The 21,333-nt window shown below is 39.1% G+C and overlaps 1 protein-coding gene across 2 annotated transcripts in view; it reads left to right on the forward strand.

The window, feature by feature from the left end:
* The first annotated feature begins 271 nt into the window (after positions 1 to 271).
* ZC2HC1A (zinc finger C2HC-type containing 1A) overlaps positions 272 to 21,333 on the forward strand; it is a 36,824-nt gene continuing 15,762 nt past the window's right edge. For both annotated transcript variants that reach the window (XM_065628419.1, XM_065628420.1), the window contains exons 1-7: positions 272 to 341; positions 12,169 to 12,242; positions 12,927 to 13,043; positions 13,254 to 13,389; positions 16,034 to 16,182; positions 17,172 to 17,271; positions 18,192 to 18,300. In XM_065628419.1, the coding sequence (XP_065484491.1) occupies positions 326 to 341; positions 12,169 to 12,242; positions 12,927 to 13,043; positions 13,254 to 13,389; positions 16,034 to 16,182; positions 17,172 to 17,271; positions 18,192 to 18,300 (701 nt within the window). In that variant the 5' untranslated portion in view covers positions 272 to 325. The remainder of the gene's footprint in view (positions 342 to 12,168; positions 12,243 to 12,926; positions 13,044 to 13,253; positions 13,390 to 16,033; positions 16,183 to 17,171; positions 17,272 to 18,191; positions 18,301 to 21,333) is intronic.

Below are 21,333 nucleotides of genomic sequence, written 5' to 3' on the forward strand. Positions count from 1 at the left end.
CTCGGGGCTCCCCGCGACGGGCGGCTGCCGGAGGACAGCAGGGGCCCGGGCCGGCCAGGGGGAGTGGGGCGGGCTGGCGGCAGAGCGCTGAGGCATAGGGGGCAGGCAGGAGGGCTCGGCAGCATCAGGCGCTGCCCGCGGGCAGGCGGAGAGACCGGCTGGCTGGCTCGCCCCGCCCGCCCCGGGGCTGTGGCCGTGAGGAGCCACCGCCCGGGCCCGCCCGCCCGCGCGGCCCGGCCAATGGGAGCGGCGGTTGTTAGCGGGCCGGGAGGTGGCGGCGTTTCCACAGCAGCGGCGGGGCCGGAGCGGGCGGTTGGGCAGCGCCATGGAGGGGCTGGAAGGTGAGGGGCAGCGGTGGGGGGTTTCCTCCCTTCGCCGGAGGCCGCGGTCGGGCACCTGGGCCGGGCTGCGCCTCTGTGCTGCGGCGGGGCGTGCTCGGGCGGCGGCGGGGCGTGCTCGGGCGGCGGCGGGAGCTGCGGCCCGGGCGCTGCCTCTCCTGTTCTCGGAGCCCCCTGAGGCGGCGCGGCGGCCTCGCCCCGCTCCGCAGCTGGGAGTGCTGGGGGCTATGGGGCTGAGGCGGGGGAGTGCCGCGGAACGGGGCAGAGTGCTTTTGGGGCGGGGAGCAGGCGGGAGGCAGCGGCTCCCTGCCCGGAGCCCCGCGGGCCGGCGGGCAGGGCCGCGCTGCGCTTTGTCTCGGGCGCTGCTCGGGTCTCTCAGCCGAGCCGCGGGGTTGGGGCCGTTCCCCGCCGGCCCCTCCTGCCTGGCCGAGCTCGGGGCGCGGTGAGCCCGCTCGGTGTGCTGCCCCAGGCGGCGGGTGCCCTGGACGCGGGGGGGCACGGCATCGAGTCGTGCGCGCATCTTTGCCAGGCGTCCTTTCACGGCAAACAGATGGCTACGGTACGTGTTAGGATACGCTTATAATGTTAGGGAAGTGTGTTCAGTGCAGTGAAGACTAGGTATGTACTTGCTGATAGAGTATTAGCAACTTTATCCTGTGCCAGCTGCGTTAAGGAAGATATCATCACCCTCCAGAGGATCCAGCATAACGTAGATATCAGTGTGGAATTTGTGAAGCTACAGCTTGCTCTCTGAGCGTTTTGGTAGGCCTGTCCTCACTGCGTTTGGCAAGCTGCTTTAACTGTATTTCTTAAGTAAAAATACAGACCTGTTCTAACTATCACGAAACAGTCATTAAGCCTTCCATGCTGTGCTTCACTAGGTGTAACTGAGTGCTTAAACAGGAGTGAGCACAAGCTAGCCTTTGTTCTTTATCCCTTCTAGCACAGTTGGAGAACAGAAGTAATTCTTACTGAATACCTGTCTTCTGTCTCTACTAGATTTTACAGTTATCAGATTCTGTTCTTATGCCTAGTGACTTCATCAATTTTTACAAAATGACATGGTAGTAAAATGACAAGAGGTTCTCTTTTATTTGATTTACTCATTATACTTTGCTGACTATTAATGCCTTTTAAATTTTTAAGGTAGCATCCACTGTTTATCGAATAATCATTTATCAAGCATTCCAATTCTCATGACAGTCCTGTGACAACCGTAAGTTGCGTGTCCAGAAGTGGAAAACTTGCTTTAATTTTGAGTCAGCTATGTATTTCACTGCAGCTGGGACTGCATATCATCTGCAGCCCATCCATCCATCAATTGATTTGTCTGTGAGCTAACTTAGCAAGGCCCAGCTATGCCAACTGTGTTGTATAAGCAGTAGCACCTTCAGAACAGAGGGTGAGAAGGAAGCAGATCCATAGATAACAGCAGAAGCCTGAAAAAACATGTCATTATTGGAGTACAATTTGTCTGTTTTGACTTCGCTGATTTTACAAATCTTCTGGAAATGGTTTACATTTTGTTTGTATTTCAGTAGGTACTGAGAGTGATGGGAGGAAGAACTGCTAAGTCATAGGTGAAATCTCATGTTTACTCAGGAAACCTTTTCTTGAAAGTACTTTCAAAAGCTAGAGCTTATCGCATCATTTTTCCATGATGTGAAATGTTCCTTCTGAACACTCAAGATTAATTTGAGAATAACACAGATAATAAGGCATTTCTAAAACTTCAGGTGTCCTTGCATTGTAAACACTCATATCCCATGCTGTTACCCAGCATCTTTGAATGTCAGAGTTCTCGAAAGTGAAGAATATAATATTTTGCATTTTTGTGGGTCACTTTGTGCTATGTTTTTCTTTCTCTAAACAAATTCCCGCAACATAAAATACTTCATTTTTTTTTCTTCAAAACATTTGAAGCAAGTGGTTTTCCTTTTACTTACAGTTTATCAGTTTACGCTGCCTGTCTTAATGCACATTAGGTTAGGCTCCAATAAAGTTTCTGTAGAAAGATATCCTCGAGACAGAAAAAGTGTAGGCAAAACCAATAACAACAGTAAATTATTTCGTAGGATTTCATGCTTTTTTCCCAGTCATTGCTCCACTGGCAACTCAGAAGAACGTTGCTGGTTGCCATTTTAGATTAAATTTGTGTTTAGAAGCACACCTGCACAGTCATATCCGTCTGATATGGAAATATAGGCTGCTTCTGAAATCTGGCTCAGCCTCCTCTCTCTCTATGTTAGTGCTTAGCAAAATCAATTCCCAGAGCTGATTTGTGCAGCGGGTCCTGGCAGTTCTGTATGTGAGGGATGCGATTATGGTGGAGGACAAGACTTTGACATTTGGCAACACTCTGCTGGTGTGTTCTTATGACTGTGGAAGACCCCCTTGGGCTCAGGGTGCTTGGCCTGGACTTTTCAGCCTCGGGAGCTCGTGCTTTGCGTTTCTGAAGCTCAGCATTGTAGGTGAAAGATCTGTTTTATTTCTGTTTATTTAAGCATGCTATTAACAAGGAATAACTCTATTCAGTTTATAAGGATTCTTTCCATAATGCAGGGAGTTGAATGTGTATTAGTTGGCTTGTGGAGCTGCATTAGTGACATTTAAAAAGCTAAATAATATTTCCAGTGTTGTACTATGCACAAGTTTAAATGTTCAGTGAAATGGCAAAGTAGGTTTCTGTGTGACTTAAATGTTTCTTCTAAAATTTACTTTTGTTGTTTTCGTTAAGTCTGTTGCTTTATTATTTTATTTGTATATCAGTATTGTTATATTACTAGATTGTTACTGTGAGTCAAATTTATAACTTTCAGGTTTTCTAAGAGGAATCAGGGCACACACATCATTACAAGTGACTGATGCATACTTTGAAAGTTAAATCTAAAGTTGCTAGCTCAGCACTTATTACTTTGCAGCCTGTGTGCTGTTTGGCTCTTATTCAATTTTCATTTAATTTATTGGTGAAAATACTTAGAGCAATAGACTGTGTTTTAAAATGTAGTGGTCTCTTAGGAGAGGTTAAAAATACTTTTCTGAATAGTCAACCATGTGCTGAATCTCGGAACCATTTTCGATGGGTTAACGGGCTTGTTCATCTCACTTCTGGATGGCAAGAAAAAAACCTGTCACATTGGCATGTTTGCTCTCTGTTTTGCTTGAAGGAGATGGAGGAGGGGATCCAAGCACTGAATTACTGACTTCATTTAAGCCAGAGCAGTCCAATGGTGGCATTTGATCGGCTTCTCTACAGTCTGTTGTTTTTTCTGGAAGGATGCCGGGAACAGCTGCTTGAGCCGACTAAATGCCGCTTCCCACACTTGTTCACAGCCCATCCCAGCAGGTCGGGACTGCTACTGCCTGAGGAGTAAAGGGCAGAGGGGCAGCTGTGTCTGAGGGCAAAAGTCCAGCTCTCTGTGGTAGGTAATGGCAGTGCTGCCCCAGCCCCAGCATTCTCCTTCAGCAGCCAGAGAAGGCTGGTTGTGGTTGGAAGGGACTGGGTGGCTGCTTGCTCAGGAAATAGCCTGCAGTCTCAAACCCAGAGATTTCCCTTGCAGATGCCAAGTAGGGACTACTGTGATTAAGCATTCAGGCTCTGAGCAGTCTGGGTGTGCCCTCGAGGTCTCATAAGAATAAGGGTCGCTGTACAGCATCTTCTGCTGAGAGCTGACATCTGTGCTGTAATAGCATTTGTCTCTGGACCCTTCGCTGGCACTGATAATGTTTGAGACGCCCCACTCCACCCCAAACAGTGCAAGCATTATAGTTCAGAGTTTTATATTAGTAATGTGGCTGTTGAAAGCAAGTGCTTATGCTTGCTTTGGCAGAATTTCTGAATAAGCTAATGCTCGGTCTTTTTTTTATTTTTCCCCCATTAGTGTAGGAATTTATTTATTTTTTAAAAACAAAAAAATAATATTAGTGTGAGTCTTCCTTTCCTTTCTGTGTTCATCTTTGTCTTGTCTCACTGGATGCATGCAGCAGCTTCCTTACTTTGGCAGCCATTTTCTTAAGCACCGTTTGAGACAGGCTCCTGCCTTTTTGGACTGCACCAGCTTTTTTTTTTCTTTTTTCTTAAATATCTCTGTGTCCAACAGAAGGAAGAATTAATTTTATGGTACTGTTCTTAAATCAACAAGTTGGAAACTGTTAAAGATTGAAATGCAAAACTAATATATATTCTTTTTAAGAATTTGTTTCTCATTGTCATTTAAACACAATGATAAATAATGACTTTGCATTGAACTGCTATGTTTGACTAGGCACAATTGTACCTCTGTTAAGTGATCTAATTTTGACATCTTGTACACTGGATAATTGTGGTCAACATATTTACTTTTTCTAAGGCTATTATGTTTTTATTTTTGGTTAATATTTATGTTTTGGGGAAGAATTTAAAATGAAAAGTTTTACTTAAGGAAAAATTCTGAAAACTAAGTTTAGGTTGATAGGAAGTGCACTATTAGAATATGTTTCACCTTTAAAGGAAAGGAATTAATATGTGTGGACAGGAAATTGAGTGTGTCAGATTAGTTTCTTCAGCATTTTAGGACTAACAGATTTTACCCTCTTTTCTATACCATTTGTAGAATTCTTGCATTTTTAACTTGACTTGCAGAAGCTAGACTGATCTTGTAATTGAATTCAATTGGTTGAATATAGTGGGAAGATTAATGTGTCTTACCTGCACACACACTCGATACAGTTATTATCAAAAACAGTTGTTGCATTTCAGTAAAATCTGCTTCCAGGCTTCTGTTAAACAGTTGACTAGAGGGGGGAGGGTTTTACTTACTTTTTCAAGAAATTCTGGGGTAGAGGAGCAAGCTAGGAATCAATATATTATAAATGAAGTTTATTATCAAAATTATTTTTAGCATATGATTTTATTGTTAGCCAAGTAATATTCTTATAAGCAGGCAGACTTAGATTGGGATTCCTCTGTCCGATTACATTTGGGTAGTAGAGTATGTTATGTCCAGGAGTTACTTCGAGGGTCAATGGTGCAAGGTAGTCTTGGTTTAAGGCTAGTTTGAGAAGGCTCATCTTCACTTGACTGCCTGCTTACAGTCATCATAGTGCTTGTAGCCTAATACAGGAGAATAGTGAGTTTATGATTCCGAAACAGAATTGTGTAACGTACATAAATTTTGCAGGTCACATGCTTTCTGGTAGCCTTAGTTGATCTTAAAGCTCATTAATAGAAGACCAAATAATGTATTGGGAAGTCAAATTGATCAAATAGCTTTGCTTATTTGCCTTTGGTTTTGTTGTGTTTCATACACATTGCAGGGGAAGCTCTCATAGATTTTTCTGGATAATCATCATGACTGAGTGCCTCTCTGAAGTGCCTGTACTAATATTAACACTCACAGTATGGGGAAAAATGGGAGGAACTGAAGGTCCATGTAGTTGCAGGGCTACAGTCATATTGGGATCACACGTAGCTGATAGGACAGCTCACAGGACTGTGGTGTTGTGGTGGATGAATACAGGTTCTTCAGGAAGAACCAGCCAGATGGCAAGGATGGAAGTTGCCCTTTATGTGGGAGAGCAGTGGGAATGCATGGAGCTTCACTCTGGAGCCTCTTGGGACCTTATGGATTGGGTTAGAAGGCAGACCAATGCAGGAATTGTTGCTGTGGGTGTTTAGGAGGCTTCTGGTATGCATTGTTGACAAATTCCTGGCCCAGATAGTGGAGGAGCTGACAAGGGGAGGCACTCCTGCTGGACTTCACACCTACAAACATGCAAGATGTGAAGGTCAGGGGCAGCTTTACCTGCAGTGACCAAGGGATGATTGAATTCAGGATTTTGAGAGGAGGGGGCTGGGCAAGTAGCAGGATCCCAACTCTGAACTTCAGGAGAGCAGACTTTGGCTTGTTTAGGGATCTGCTTGAAAGAGTACCATGAGATGCAGCCCTTGAGAGCAGTCCAGGAGAGCTGCTTATTTTTAAGGATGTATAGCGTGGCTTTGGCATGTTTTCACATTAAAAGTTAAGCTTCATATAAGGAAGGGAGGAAAGAAGGACAGATGGTTGTAGAAGAGGGGAGTACACCATGACGCAATTTGTGCATCTGTTGCTTTTACAACCATTCTTAACTGCAGGCAATTCATTTCTCAGTCGCAAAAAAAACCCTTATTCACAGAATCCTCCTTCAGATTGTCACTTTGAGGCATTGGGACCCTCCTTGATAAGTTATTTTCAAGGAAGTAATATCAAACCAACCATCACCAGACTCATGTTCAATGCAGTAATTTGACAAATACAATGCACTAGCATTGTCAGGCTGAAGAGCTGATATAAAGACATGCAGAGATACTATGAAAGTCTTACTTGAGCTTTTCAGCTTGAAGGAATAGAAGTTATACTGCTTTTTGTTACCTTTTGGAAGCAGAAGTGACGGGTTTACTCAATACTAGACAGCACTGTCAATACAAGAAGTAGAAAAGAATTCATGAGGTTTTCCTCAAAAATTAGGGGCATATAGGTAAAAGCAGATTTGTCTGCTATTTGTTACATGATTGTGAATAATGTAGTTGCATTAAAAACTCAAAAACACTTCCTGCAAACTGCTAAATAGCATATAGATGAGAAGGAATTTGCTTGATGGGGTACATCATGCACATGGTCAGTTATCAAGCAAACTTTAGCAAAGTATGGCAAGTATTGCCTGCTGTTAAGCAGTATGGCATATATGTCTGACTTTCATTTGCATTTCAGAAGTCGTTTTGGCAAAATAAAGAAAAGTTGCAAAACTTACACCCTGATTTTCAGTTGTTATTGGCATACTTTTTTCTACTTTTATACATTTTGTACATTCATATTTTCATTATTTTATTTAGTGCTCTTTAAAAATTAGTGCTCTAATTTGTATTTGGTTGTTCAAAGAAGTGTTTCCTACCTGTGTCACTGCATTGGTACCATTTTTAGGTGACTGCTGTTTATGGTATTTGTCATTAGTCTTTTCAGACTGTTGTTAGTTAACGTGTTGATTAAAAAGTATAACCCAATCAGTACTGATTAGTGGATGTACATTGGAGATTGACGGTCCCCAAAGAACAAGATGTTGTGGCTTGATGATATAGATTCCAATTAATGTGGGGAATGCAATATATTTTTTTCATACCTGAAGTATGTGGAACTCTTAAGTGGAAAATACTTCACTTTTGGAGATGAGAGTTATGGTAAAAGCAATAAATAGGTTTTTGCAGGAGAAGAATTTGGCAAGCACTCTTCAAATAATAACTATTTCAAATAGGTACCTAGTCTCAAGGCTGGAATTCGTACCAGAGTGTTTCTGCAAGTTTGAATTCAGTGAGGCTTGATGGTTCTGATTAGCACAGTTGTCAGGCCCAAGTTACTTAGTACTGTCACTGCTGCAGATAAATGTTTTGAAGGGTGGTCAGTCAGATTTTACATGACAAAATACCGTTACTAAATGCAATCTTGTTTCTTTGAAGCATTCTCTACTTTGTATATAAAAGTGCAGACACGTAATTGGGTATACAAAGCTCTCCAAAAGAGAAAACTGTAATAAAACTTCAATCAATTGCTCTTCAGCAATACTGAAGACTTCTGCTCCCTCTAGGTATGGAATCTATTTACACAACTGCTTAATTTGTAAACATGATGGCAAGAGCTAACATTATGTCTGTGACTATGTCAGATTGACCTTGTGTGCATTGATGGGTCCACACGTTGTACTGAGAAATATAAATAGGAGAACAGGCAGCTAGCACTTTCTGCTGTAAATCACTTGCTGTATTTATACATGAGAGTAGAGATAGAAAGTTGTTCCCCAGAAATCTAGGTTTCAAGGAAATCTAAACTCACCTATAAGAATATTGAAAGCACTGTGCTACATCTAGAAACTGAACGTACAGCTATGCTGCCAGGCTTTGAGGTCCACTCAAACTTTACAGTGAAACGCCAACTTCAAGAACAGAAAGTATGGGTAACTAAGCTGTGACCATATTCAAGAGGAATGTGTGCAATAACTTATATGTAGGTAGGAAAAAATAATTTTGAAGGTGATCATACTCTGAAAGTAGCTGGAAGAGGAAGAACTCTGACAGGGACAGTTTAGAAACACAGGTGATCAGATTATTGTAGTGCTATTAAAATTTCCAATCTAGTTGTTTAATTCAGATACCCAGCATCTTACTAGGTTGAACTCTGTTTTTATTTGAGACCTGGCCTCAGGCAAACAGTAGAAGAATAGGGCGGAAAGCTGTTTATCATAGTTCTGGCATCACTTCAACTGAAGTACTACTTCTTCCTTTGGTATTCACATAACTATTTTGAACATATTTCTTTTTTCCCTGAAGTGTGTTTAGATTAGATAAACAGTAATAATTAGATCTGTCCTTTTCCAAGTTAACTATATTCATTCATGTTTAATACAAGCGTGTAAACTGCTGCTGATTAGTGGTATTAAAGACGATAAAAGGAAAAATAAGTGTAGCCGCTGAATCTTGGGTGGTCTGTGGTTGTATAACCAAAATGAGGGTAATCCCTGTGTTGTTGCTAGACTTAAAGAAGTCTGAAGAAAATTGCTATGACACCCTCTTACTACCAGTCTCTATTCTCAGACTCATATACCAGGCAAATCCTTCTTCTGTTTCTTGATTTGAGGGTTCACTCTTAACCTCTTCCCCCCATTCCCCAGTACATCCCAGTTGAACAACCATTTCTGATGCATTTAAAAACAAACAAACAACAAAACAATCAAAACCAAAACAAAACAAAGACCCACAAAACAAAATTCTTTTCCAACTTTTACAATTTTATTCCCATGTTTTATTTTTAAATTATCAGATTACATGTTGGTGACATTGCTAGCCCTTCTGTAAGGGAAGGCTCATGGACTCCTAGAGAGAAATGTTAACTTTCATGGTTTCGTTGTGCTTATGGTGGGTTGGTGGGGGTTTGTTTGTTTGTTTGTTTTGGGGGGAGGTGTTTATTTTGTGTGTGGTGTGTTGTGGGGTTTTTTGTTGGTGTTTTGTTTCATTTTTTTGGTTGGGGGGATTGTTTGATTGTTGGTTTTCGTTTTTGTCATGATTTAATCCAAGCTAGCAATATAACCACAATAGCTGCTCACTCTCCACTTTCCCTTACCCCCCGCGCCCCCTCCACCAAATAGGGGAGAGAATGTAAAGGGAAGGGAGAAACTTAGATTGAGATAAACACAGTTTAATAAAATAACGAAATAGTAATACACTACTAGTAAATATATATATAGTAGAAATAGATAGATACTCAATGCAATTCCTCACGAACTCAGTCCATACCAAGCAGCCAGTTCTAGGAGGCAGCACCTGGTCCCAAACAGCTGATCTTGAAGAGAGGAAAAAAAGGGGGGGAAAAAAGGCAGTAAGGCCCAAAGGGCGAAAGGCCAAACTAAACGTTCCAAACAGAACTCTCCCAGCTTTGACAAAAAGAGCAAAGAAGAACACGTGAGAGAGAGAGAGAGACGAGAAGATCCTGACTCTCTTTAAATATGAATCCTGATGCTAATGGGATGGAATAGTCTTATTGATCAGTCTGGATGTCAGTCAAGCTCTGCACCATCCATGCCCCCCTTCCTCTATGCCTCACACCTGTGGGCAGAGTGCTTAGAATGTCCTTGGCTCTCAGGCCAGAGCAATTAAAAACATTAACTCTGTGCTGGGATGTTCTCTCTTGTTCTCAAACTAAGTCCAAATAATGACCATGCTAGCTATGAAAAAGAAAAGTTTCTAACTGCATGAAGAAAATTAACTCATTTTCAGTCAAACCAGCACAAGGTTTTTTTCCACTTTAAATGTGAGGAAAATCACAGAGGAATGATTAAAGGCTAAGTGTGCAAATATAAAGGACTGTAGGCTTCCCACTTTTAACAAAACTTAAGGAACTTTAATTTTTTAAAATAACTTCCTTTTGTGCTTTGGCTCACTGATTTGTATTATGGAGGAGGAGGTGTTGGCAGTAGAAGTGGCTCTTGGCAAGCGTGTCTGAGTACCTGCTAGCGGCAGGGGAGGGTGGAAATGCTGTAAGGAAATCCAGCTCTGTAACTGTAGCTGCAGTGAGTTCTAATTGGCATTCGTTGTGCACTGATATGTCCTATGTAAACACTGCTCCATCAGGTGAGCATCTATCAAGTCTACTTCTTTTAATGGTGAGTTTAAACACAACCTTGAATTCCAGAGTTCAGTGAACAGAAGAAAATGGTGGAAAATGTAGCTTTTTTTTCTTTTACTACGGCAGATAGTTGAAAGAATTCTTCTCTTGGTCAAATCCTTAATCTTATACTATACACCTGATTTCAAGATCACAAATTCTGATTTATTTCAGCTAATTTCTTAAGTACACAAACTGTCATATGTCATATTGTATTTCTATAAAATTCCTTTTATCACATTATTCTAAAACAATCCTCAGCTTTGAAACAAGTGAGAGAGGAAGTTGAACTTTTTAGCAAAAGTGTTAGGGAATAACACTTTTCGTACAATTTATGTCTCTTAAGATGGATTGTGCACTGCAGTATAGTAATACAATTAATACATTGTATGTTGTTATGTACTGATGATGAATTTCATTGAAGTAATTGAAAAAGGCAGAAATAGACCTAATAGTTACATATTGGTGCTAGAAATCTCACTCAATTTTAATCTTTACATTTGGAGGAAAAGGTTTTCAGTGGGATCCATGGCTGCCTGAATCTACATTTGTTTGCCATGAAACATTTCGTTAAATTATCCATTATCTTTAGGACTGGTCCTACAGTCAATTGACAAGTGTGTATGTTTAGATGGAAAATTGTTTTCCACTGGAGAACTGGGAACAAAAAGTTATCAAATCATCAAACGTTACTATGTTCATAACTTCATTAATTTAAGCCACCAGTTTCCCTGAAATACAAGTCAATTCAAAGTGTTTTTGTTTTAACTTTGTATAAATAGAGGGAGCTGTATTGTCTGCAATAGCCAGACTGAGTACAGAGAAAACACCTGGTCACTCAAACTTAATCCAAACTTACTGCCTCTTTATTGATGTGTATGTGGTATAAAAATAACCCTGTATCTCTAGTACAGTGCTAAATAGAATAGATGCCTGCTATTGGGAAACCCTGTGGAGTTTTTCATCTCTGCCGTGACTCCATTGCATAACGTGTACTATACGAATCTATTTGCTTGCTTAGGCTTGGATACTTTGATTTGTTAGTCTTTTATCTGATTCTGTGAATTTGTTGTATGTCAAGCATACCATTTACATTTTTCTTACCAATGCTTGAATAGTAACATCAGAAATGCTTTCGTAAACTGCCAGTAAAAATCTGAATAAAATATATAGTAAAAATGGCATTAAATATTTTTCCTTTACAAGAGAAAGTGCAATAGTTTAACTTAGTAGAGGAAAAATAAGTGATGGGACATGACTTATATTTGATACTATAACACATGATTCTCTTCCAAAGACAGAAATATCCACTAAATATCATTATTATTGGTGTGTGTTTTGGCTGTCATTGTGACTTACAGTGAATCTGTCATTTGCATGTTGACATACAGGCATCTCTTTAAAGGTGCAGGGTTTCATATTGTCAATTATCAGAATTTATGCTGACAACTTACCAGGCCTAGCTGCTTCCAGAAATGTATCAAGGACTTGTGTGTCATCTTTTCCTTTCTGATCTGCATAGTCTCTGCACAGTTCAAAGAATGCATGTTTTTGGCAGCAATCACTGTTATTGCTAAGTATATGAAGTTAGCAATCCAGGAAGAAATTTTGATCATGAATTAAACAAATTTTCTTACAGAAGTATGTGTGTTTTGTTTTTTAAGGTGAGGTTATAGTGGAAACTGGAGATCTGTTGCCCTGTAAGATTTGTGGAAGGACTTTCTTTCCAGCGGCACTGGTAAGTGGTATGAGCACTCTTGGCTCTTAGATCTGATAAGTTGATATGAGAGTTAAGCCATGGTCACTATAGCTAAATAAAACACATCTGGGTGCTTGGTTTTGGTGTTAGTGTGGGGTTTTTTGTTTGTTTGTTTTCTCCCAAAGAATTACCAGTTCTAATTATCTCAGTTTTGAAGCTTAGAAGGAGGTTAATTTTATTTCGGCGTCCCATCACTTTCTGAAAATACCTGCTTCTGAAAGCGTCTTCTCTATGGTCACAGAATCATTCCTTGCCTCTGCAGATGTAAGCCCTAGTGTAATGTAGTCTCAGCTAGTAAATTAAGTGTTTTGTTAAATATCTTCAAAATGCTGTGGTCTACAGTCTTAATAGAAATTGCTGTCCTTAAGCATGAATAAGGATTTCAGACACCTCTGATTTGTCTTGACACTCAGTGCAAATGCTGCCTACCTGCCATCAGTTTTTTTATTTGCAAGGAGAAAATACAGATGCCTCTTAGTTTTCTTCTTCATCTCTCAATTTTTTGTGACCATGTGTATGCATTTGTGACTTCTGTAGTTCTGTTCTAAAAGTACTGGCTGGCATATATGTTTGACTGAAAGCAATCTGATCTTATTCATCAAGAGTTGGGCTTTGTTTGCTGATTGATTCTGTGTTCTCCTTTTGTTTTTCTTCTACTTGTAGAAAAAGCATGGACCTATTTGCCAAAAAACTTCTGCCAAGAAAAGGAAAACATTTGATTCCAGCCGACAGAGAGCAGAAGGAACTGACATTCCCACAGTAAAACCTCTTAAGCCACGGGTATGTTATAATTTGCTCTGCATATGAACATTTTAGGAAAACTATGTATGCATTATAAGAATGCTTATTTCTGCTGGCAGTTTGTGATAATTAGATCAACTAGGATCTGGAAGAAATCTAACTATAATATTGTGTACTAAAATAAGGCACATACTTAGCTTGAAGTAAGAGCTTCAAACATATAAAGCTCCTTCTTTTTTGGCTTCTTAGCCAGAACCACCCAAAAAACCTTCCAATTGGAGACGAAAGCATGAGGAATTTATAGCAACTATACGAGCAGCCAAAGGACTTAATCTTAAAGACGGTGGAAAACTCCCGCCACCACCTCCACCATCATATGACCCTGGTATGTAAAACAATCGAGTTCTTTATGGATTTTTTTTTTAACTTAATTTGTGAAAAATTGAATTGGAAAGGAATTTGTGGGAATACATTATTCACAAGTTCTTCGAGATGACTATCTGATTATCCCTATGCAGATGCTGGTTTGTGTCTGTGGGTCTGGCTGACTAGCTTCCTGCATAGCAGCTTTCAAAGCTCATTCCTTTTGTTTTCAATTCATTCAAAGGTGGTTGTGGTCAGCTTGCAGGTTATTACTGTGTTATAAACCATAGACTGGACGAATTGTTTCAACACCTGGCTTCTTTCCACAACAGTGTAACTGCTCAGAAAGGGTGGGATACCTTTTTAATTAGCTACCAGTACTGGACACCCGCAGCCTGTTCATATTGTGGGAATGCAGGTTGAGTATGTTCTTCAAATGTAGTCTCTCCCATTTCTTCCTGAGTTCACATTTAGTTTAATGTATGTAGTGTCTGCTCTAGTGTGCATGTGATCCTTCCTCTTGTGGTGGGGGTACTTGTGTTTTGGATGAGATGTGTGGGATTTGTATTAACATGGGAGTGACAGTCCTTGGGTGCCTTCAGAACTGTGGCCGGGTAAAGCATTTAAGCAGTCTGATGTGAGAATAAAATAGATAATAATAGATACTAGATGTGATAGTACTTTGGGGAATATATTTCTTCCTCTTGTCATAAGAGCTCAACCATTTTGGTGTGCCTATCTCTAACTAGCTGCTAGTCTTTTTCCTTTTAAAGGAAAGAGTTCTGTATTAGTATTTCCTACTTAATTGCATGCTTTGCGTTTGCAAGCAAGCAGTATTGCGGATTCCATGATCTCTTGTTGCACCTTTTCCTTAGAAGTGCTGACTAGCCTCCTGGTATTAAGAAGGACCTTAAGGCACCCCATTTGAATTGAACTTGACTGCATATATGTGCTGCCCACTTATTTTGGTTAGTTTGTATTTTATAAAGCTTACACTGAATCTTAACAGCTCTTCTGGAGAGTACAAACAGTACTTCCAGATGGCCAGGTGGCTGGCTGGTGCTAAGCATTTTACAAAAGAATGAAGATACAATCCCTGCTTCTTAAGAGTATACACTAATCCTCTACAGTCTGATCCATTTATTTTAGGGGGCTTTCAAAGTCTTCTGTGGGAACTGAGCTGTGCCCCAGCTAGTAATGTCTTGTCTTATTATCTAGGGGTTTCTGTAGCTGCTTTATTGATCTGTTTAGCTTAGTTTATTTTTATTTTTTTCAATAAAACTTTGGGCCTGTCTTGGTTTGACCATATAGATATTATGGTTCTTTTAAGTCTGTCTCTTAAGGTATAGTTTGTGTTCGAGTATTCTGACAGTGGTGGAGTTTATATAAAATAAATAAATAAAAATTTGTTGTTATCACATGAGATTCCCAGGCTGTCCCTTCTCGGAAGGATTTCTGTGTTCTTCCTGTGTCCTTTGCTCACACTTCTTGGGTCACAGTTCATGGCTTGGTGGCCACTACATCATCTGACTTCCTCAAAACAGTTTGTTAATTTAAAGGGATAACTCCTTAAGCCAGATCTGCTGCATTTGGAGTAGTAACATGTAATACAAATCTTATTTTAAATTGTATAGTATTTAACTGTAATCTTGGAGGCAGTGACTGTTGAATCTCTCATTGGTTTCTTCAATATATGTCTAAAACCATGTAGGATCATACTAATTTAACCTACTTCGCCAGTCTCCAGCTCTTCTGAAGTCGATGTTTGCATGGTTTTGAATGCTGTAATCTGGGGAATTCAACATCGATATCTCTAGACACTAAGATGTCTATCTGAAATTGCAGTCCAAACATTTTACTTTCCAAGGGCAGTGTATTTTAAGGAGTATATTTCCAGCATGCAGATGAGGGATCTTTTAGTGTTTTAAACATTTACATAGCCTCTCTGTTTTTTGGGATTTTTTTGGTTTTTTTTCCCCCCAGTGTTAGTAATAATATTTCCCGCAAGTAGTACTGTTTGTAATGTGACTAAATTAATCTTGAAAAATCATACAGCCATCAATTACCCTGTTTTGCATGTCTCTATAGATATCTCCTATTTTTGGCTGGATTTCCTGTGATTCTTTTTTTGTTAAATTCCAGATTTTTTTTTTTTTTAATGATTGTTTCCAGTATTGTAGTTAGTATTTCTCATTTCTTTCAAATTGCCAGAGGAAACAGATTTTGTTGTCTTTTGCTATTTGTATGGGAAATGTTTTAATGCTTTTTCATATCCTGAACAAACTGAAGTATGTTTTAGAATTTTTTTTTTTTTTTTTTTTTTCAGCCTCTTCTGTTCTCAACTTCCTTCCAGCTGATATCCCTGCTATGTCCATATACCTCTTTGGCGACCTTCTCTGCTGAACAGCATCTCTCAAAGTGTTTCTGATTTTTCTTAGTTTTTTTTTCTTCCTCAACTTTCTTTCCTTTTTCTCTTCTTATTCTTATCCATCAAACAAGAAACATCTTTTGTGCTACATGTGGACAATATTCTGTTCCCCAGTAATCTGTATTTTGTTTTTAGATTTAAGAGGCCTTTTCTCTGGGGGTGAGGTTGATCTTAGAGGACTTTAAAACACTTTATTTTTTAAAGCATGTCATTAATGTTAGATTTTTATGTTTTTAAGATTACATTCAGTGTCCATATTGTCAGAGGAGGTTTAATGAAAATGCAGCTGACAGACACATCAATTTCTGTAAGGAACAAGCAGCACGTATTACTAATAAGGGAAAATTGGCAGCTGATACCAAAGGGAAGCTTCCTACTCGAACACAGGTGAACTACAATATTTTTCTTGTAACTTGCAAATCAAGCTTGTTAAATAGTATGTTGCTCTTAAATGGAATTAGCTATTTTGTTCTGTACTTTTATTACTTGTGCTAAACTAAAATTAGACAACAAGCATGGAAGAGGCTTTTGCTTTCTTATGAGTTGCAGAGATCCATAAATCAGATGGCAGCAGATGCAAAGCCAAAATCAGTCATAAGTGTAATTCAGAGATTTGTGAAAATGGCACATAGGAGTAGCAGCAGGAAGTAGAGATGCAGTGTTTTTAAAGAAAGTTGAACGTCTTTTGTGCAAGTGTTCTGAATCTGATTCAAGACTGTTGCTTAAGTGGACAAACAAAGGTAGATAACTACAGAACAGCTGTCAGGAATATTTTGGCTAATTACAGGCTTAGAGGAATTCAGGCCTATTAAGAGGTAAGAGGTACAGTAGCTATGACGAAAACAAATGAAGGATTAAAGCATATGTGTTTTTTCATTTAGTCGTAATGCTCTTTTTTCTGGAAGCTGTGAAGAGTCAAATAGACAGAAGCAGTTACTTAGTGGTTCTTGCACTATATTCCAAATCAGTGCTGGGACTGATTCAGAGCACACAGGTGAGAGGATCTGAAAGACAAAAATGATCCTGTCCTTGAATATTCTTTTTAAAATTAACTGGTAATGAGGTCATAATGTTAATCCTGTGAGACAGCTATGGAAAACGATGAGAAAAGCTGTAGAGAAGGGGAAAATAAACAAAATTATACAGTTAAGTGAAAAAAACCACTGAGCAAAGTTAAATAATCTGTCCTCCTAGTATCATCCGTATGTATAAGAAAGCAGACTAGCAGAAACCATTTGCATGATCCTGTACCAGAAACAGTTTACCTAAGTAGGTAATCACAGTTGTTTTCTCATAGTACCTGAGACAACTACCTGTCTTGTTATATAGATAGTTTGATTTAATTGCTTAAATTTCTAGGTTGTATTTCGTTACAGTACAAACCTGCTGCAGTTAAGAAGATGCCTTCTGTAGGATCAACACCACCATCATCATCACGCTTACCACAGCCAAGTGGTGTTAGCAAAACAGTTGTAGGTATGAAATGAATGTTATTAATTCTCCATTTCGTTTCTAAATATCAGTTCTCAAATTATGTAGTAAAAGCAGTATAATTTTAATAGCTGGAAGGATTTCTACAGCATTACCCAGTGATTTAAACTGTTGAAGTAAAAAAAATTCATAGGAGTTCAGTGTTACACAAGTGGATAAGATGGTGTCTATTTTTCATAATACAATTTTTTAATCAATGTCTTTGTGACCTGTTATTTTTTTAACTTAAATATATAATGGCTATATACTTTATTGTTGAAATTGATATAGTAGTTTGTAAAAATTCATTTAAAGTTGGAAGGGGCACAGATTGCCATCTATCCAACAAGACTCTTGAGCATATAGGATTCTTTTCTGTTTTATATATTGGGTCAAATTAGGTTTCTTCTGAATTGAACATGCAAAATCATGGTGTGTAGTACTGCATAATTGTATCTAATACTCTTCTCTCGACAGACTTTTTTCTGTTGCTTAGTTGTGTAACTAATTTGTATGCTGAATATGATCATGAATTGGTGAAAATACATAGTCAAGCCATGTATGTTATAACTATGTAAACACTGGTCTATTCTGATTTCAGATATCATTAGATATCAAACATGTTCTGTTTGTACATACTTGGACATTGGAGACTTCTTTCCTTTTGCTTTTTGAGGAAAGTAATTGAGACCCAATGTTTTTTATTGGAATAGAATAGAACATTATGTTTCAATTGGATATCTTCTGGATATCTATCTTTCCAGAAACATCTTTGCTTTTTCCTAGTATCTTGAAACTTGTTCATATCTTGGTATTTCTAAAACTCTTGTTTTGAATTTACAATTTAAAAGTGAATAATAATTGTATCTTTCCAGCAGCAAAATCTTACATTTTCTTTTATTTCCATGCTTGCTTTCAACTGCAAGGTGCCTCTTCGAATAAAGCACTGTCTTCATCTGGATCCAGTGGGAGCAAAATTCAGACATTATCACCAGCTCACAAAAACTCATTGGGAACAGTGAGCCCACAAGCAGGGTAAGTTTCCATTTAGTATTGTCACTTATGCTTTATTTCATGTTTTAGTTGTGCTAGTTCTAGAAGTCTCTGTGGTCTGTTTCACTTGCATTTTTTTTTTCCTGAGAGCTTCAGAAGTGCAGTGTTTTTGAATTTATCCTTTCTTTATAAACACAATTAATGTTTAAGGAACATTTAAGTAGGCAAAGATTTATTTTCTAATCTTAAAAGAACAGCAAAGGAGAGCAAGTGATAAAAACAGATATAAAGTAGATGAAAAAGTTATAGAATACACAGAAGTGGTTGGAGCTGTAATTTTTTTCTTTGTAAAATTGAAGAAATTTAAAAAAGGAGGAAACATGAGGCATCATTTCTTTCAATTTGTGGAAATTAAATAAAGAGATCTCTGCCACAGACCACAAGCCAGTTTTGACAGGATCTTCTCTATTAGCGCAAAAGGTTGGATACTTTCCCTCTTCCCTTTCCTGTCTTAGAATACTCAAGAGGCAAGAAATGAATGAGCACAAATAAGGCAATGGAAACCAGTACTCTACAACAGCAATAAGAAGTGGTAGATGTAGTTTACTGGAGTTCAGTGAAAGTGCTGGCATGATCAAGGCTGTTAGTGATATTTCGCTGGGAGGGGTAGTCAGTACACACTGTCTTGAAGAAATGCATGGAAAGGATTCAAGAAAAGAAGCACAACTTTACAGAAGGCTGAGGAGCACCAAGGAGCACTGGGAAAAAGCAAAAAATACAACAACGTGACTGCAGTTTTAACATGGGTGATTGAGGAAGACTTATTCCTATAAAAATGTGTATCAGATTGTTGAAAGTTGCATAAGGTGGAGAAAAACAACAGCTTAACCTTCTGAGGAAGGAAGGGGACATTCTGAAAGAACTAATGGGGATGAATAGCTTTATTAATTACCCATAACTAGTGATTTTTAGTTTATCTCAAGTCTTAAAAGTTATGCACAAGCTCTGTCACACCTCCCTCATAACACCATGTAGCATAAGGATGCAGTTCTATGCCTCCTTGTTCTACCCATTCCTATAAGTGTTTCAGACACTTACTGGAGGTAGAGTCTGTAAGGTTGTCAGAATTCTTTTTTTTTTTTTTTTTTTTTTTTTTTTTAGTATTTCCCTCCCCTCCGCCCTCCAGTGTCTTTGGTCTACAGTTCAGCTTCCCTACTATTCATAGGCGTCTATGCTTTGACTGTCATAAAATCCCAGCCTCTGTTACTTACTGATGTTTATATCCCATTTTTCCATTTTCAGAAGTTGAATTGACACCTACTGATGAGTGGCAAACAAGTAGGTCTGCAAACCATAGTAAAAAAAGCTGAGATAATTTGAAGGCATGTTTCTGACCCCAGTGGTGAATCCCAGCTGCCTGGGAAAGGCTCTTTCCTGTTGATAGGGTTTCTAATTGCAGTCCGTATTGATTTGTGGGGGGGCACAGATTTGATCTTCACTTCCTAACAAGGAAGCTATATTTAATTTTACTGGTCAGTTGCTTGTTGAACTTACTACTTTGTATTCTGTAGTCCTTCATTTCCTCTTCTGAAGCTTGGAGGAAGAATTGCGACGTGACCAAGCCAAACAGCAATTAATATGTGGAGAGATGTTTGCACAGGTTCTCTCTGTTCACACATGCTATTAACCGCAAATAGATGACTTCTAGTTGGCATAGCTCTCAGATAATGATCTCTGCTGAGAGGCTGTGAATGTTAGCTTGGCTTACAACATCACTTAATTGCCTACATGATTTCCAGTGTATGAATGTGTTTCTGCCTGCAGTCCTTCTCAGTTCTCTGTTCTGAAAAGCTTGTGTTCTCTTCTTGTCTTTGCCAACCAATCCTTATGATTTCTTACTGGCCATTACTAACCAGTCTTCTCACAAGTGTCTGTTAAATGTGTCTCTTTCCTATGCATTCTACCCGAGACTGAGCAATTCTTTCTTTTGCTTTTGACTATGTTGCATTCACTTCGGAGGCCAAGCTAGTCAGGAGTGGGGTTGAAGCAAAGAGGTGTAGGAGCTGTTACAACATGGAAATGTTAAATGCCCCATATTGGTCACTTGTGACAATTTTGACCTTAGAAATCTCAGCCTTAGTATTGGGTTATGAGGGGAAAATACTTAGGGTTCTATTGAAATACTTACAAAATTACATCAGAGCAGGAACTGAGACACTAACAGTCAACATTCTAAGTCAAGGAGTGAGAATAGTTAATATTGTAGTGACAACAAAGATTTTAAACATTAAAACGTCTTATAGTTTAGGCTATAGTGAATTGCAGCTAGAATTATTTTATAAAATGAAAGTGATTTAAAAGTTTTATAAAAAACCCCTTCATTAGGATGAAATGAGGTATTTCTCTTGCTACATTTACAATTTAACCAGTAAAATGACAAACCATAGCATGAGATCTGGGATTCTGTTGTACCGAAGTCAGGCAGAGCTGATGATGTCATGTTCTTCCTTCTGAGTTGTTAGTGAACTGATTTACCAAGCACAGTGTTGCGCATGTGTTGTTTTAAAAGGCCAGTCTTTCAAATGGAATGCTAAGAGATCACATGATTTCCCCCCCCCCCCGCCTTGGCAAATATTTAAGAGCATACACACTTTTGTGACCAGGTTAAGTTCCAGTTCTTGCTGTAAGAAACAAGCTCTTGCAGTTTGCCCTAAGGCAAACTGTGGTTTTTTGTTTGGTCGGTTGTGGTTTTTTTACATATTTTTGCCTAGATTTTTTTAACTCCAGATTTGGTAGAGAAGGTAGTGAGGCTTAATAGTAGGATTACAATTATATTGTGCAATATCAAGGATGAATTACATCGATATTGGAAGGAAGAAATTGAATCAGACACTGCTACTTTCTGTAGAATCATGCTACCTGTTCTCTGTGACAAATATGCAAAGTGGCAAGAAACCACCATCTGCTGGCTAATGTAACAGCCAGTGATTAAAATATACAAGCGTGCAGTTTCCCTCTTGGTCTTTAGGTGGCACTGTTGAACTGCTGCGTGAAAATTCTGCGAGGCACATGAAG

This window comes from Caloenas nicobarica, chromosome 2 (genome assembly GCF_036013445.1).
Source record: "Caloenas nicobarica isolate bCalNic1 chromosome 2, bCalNic1.hap1, whole genome shotgun sequence".
Lineage (NCBI taxonomy): Eukaryota > Metazoa > Chordata > Aves > Columbiformes > Columbidae > Caloenas > Caloenas nicobarica.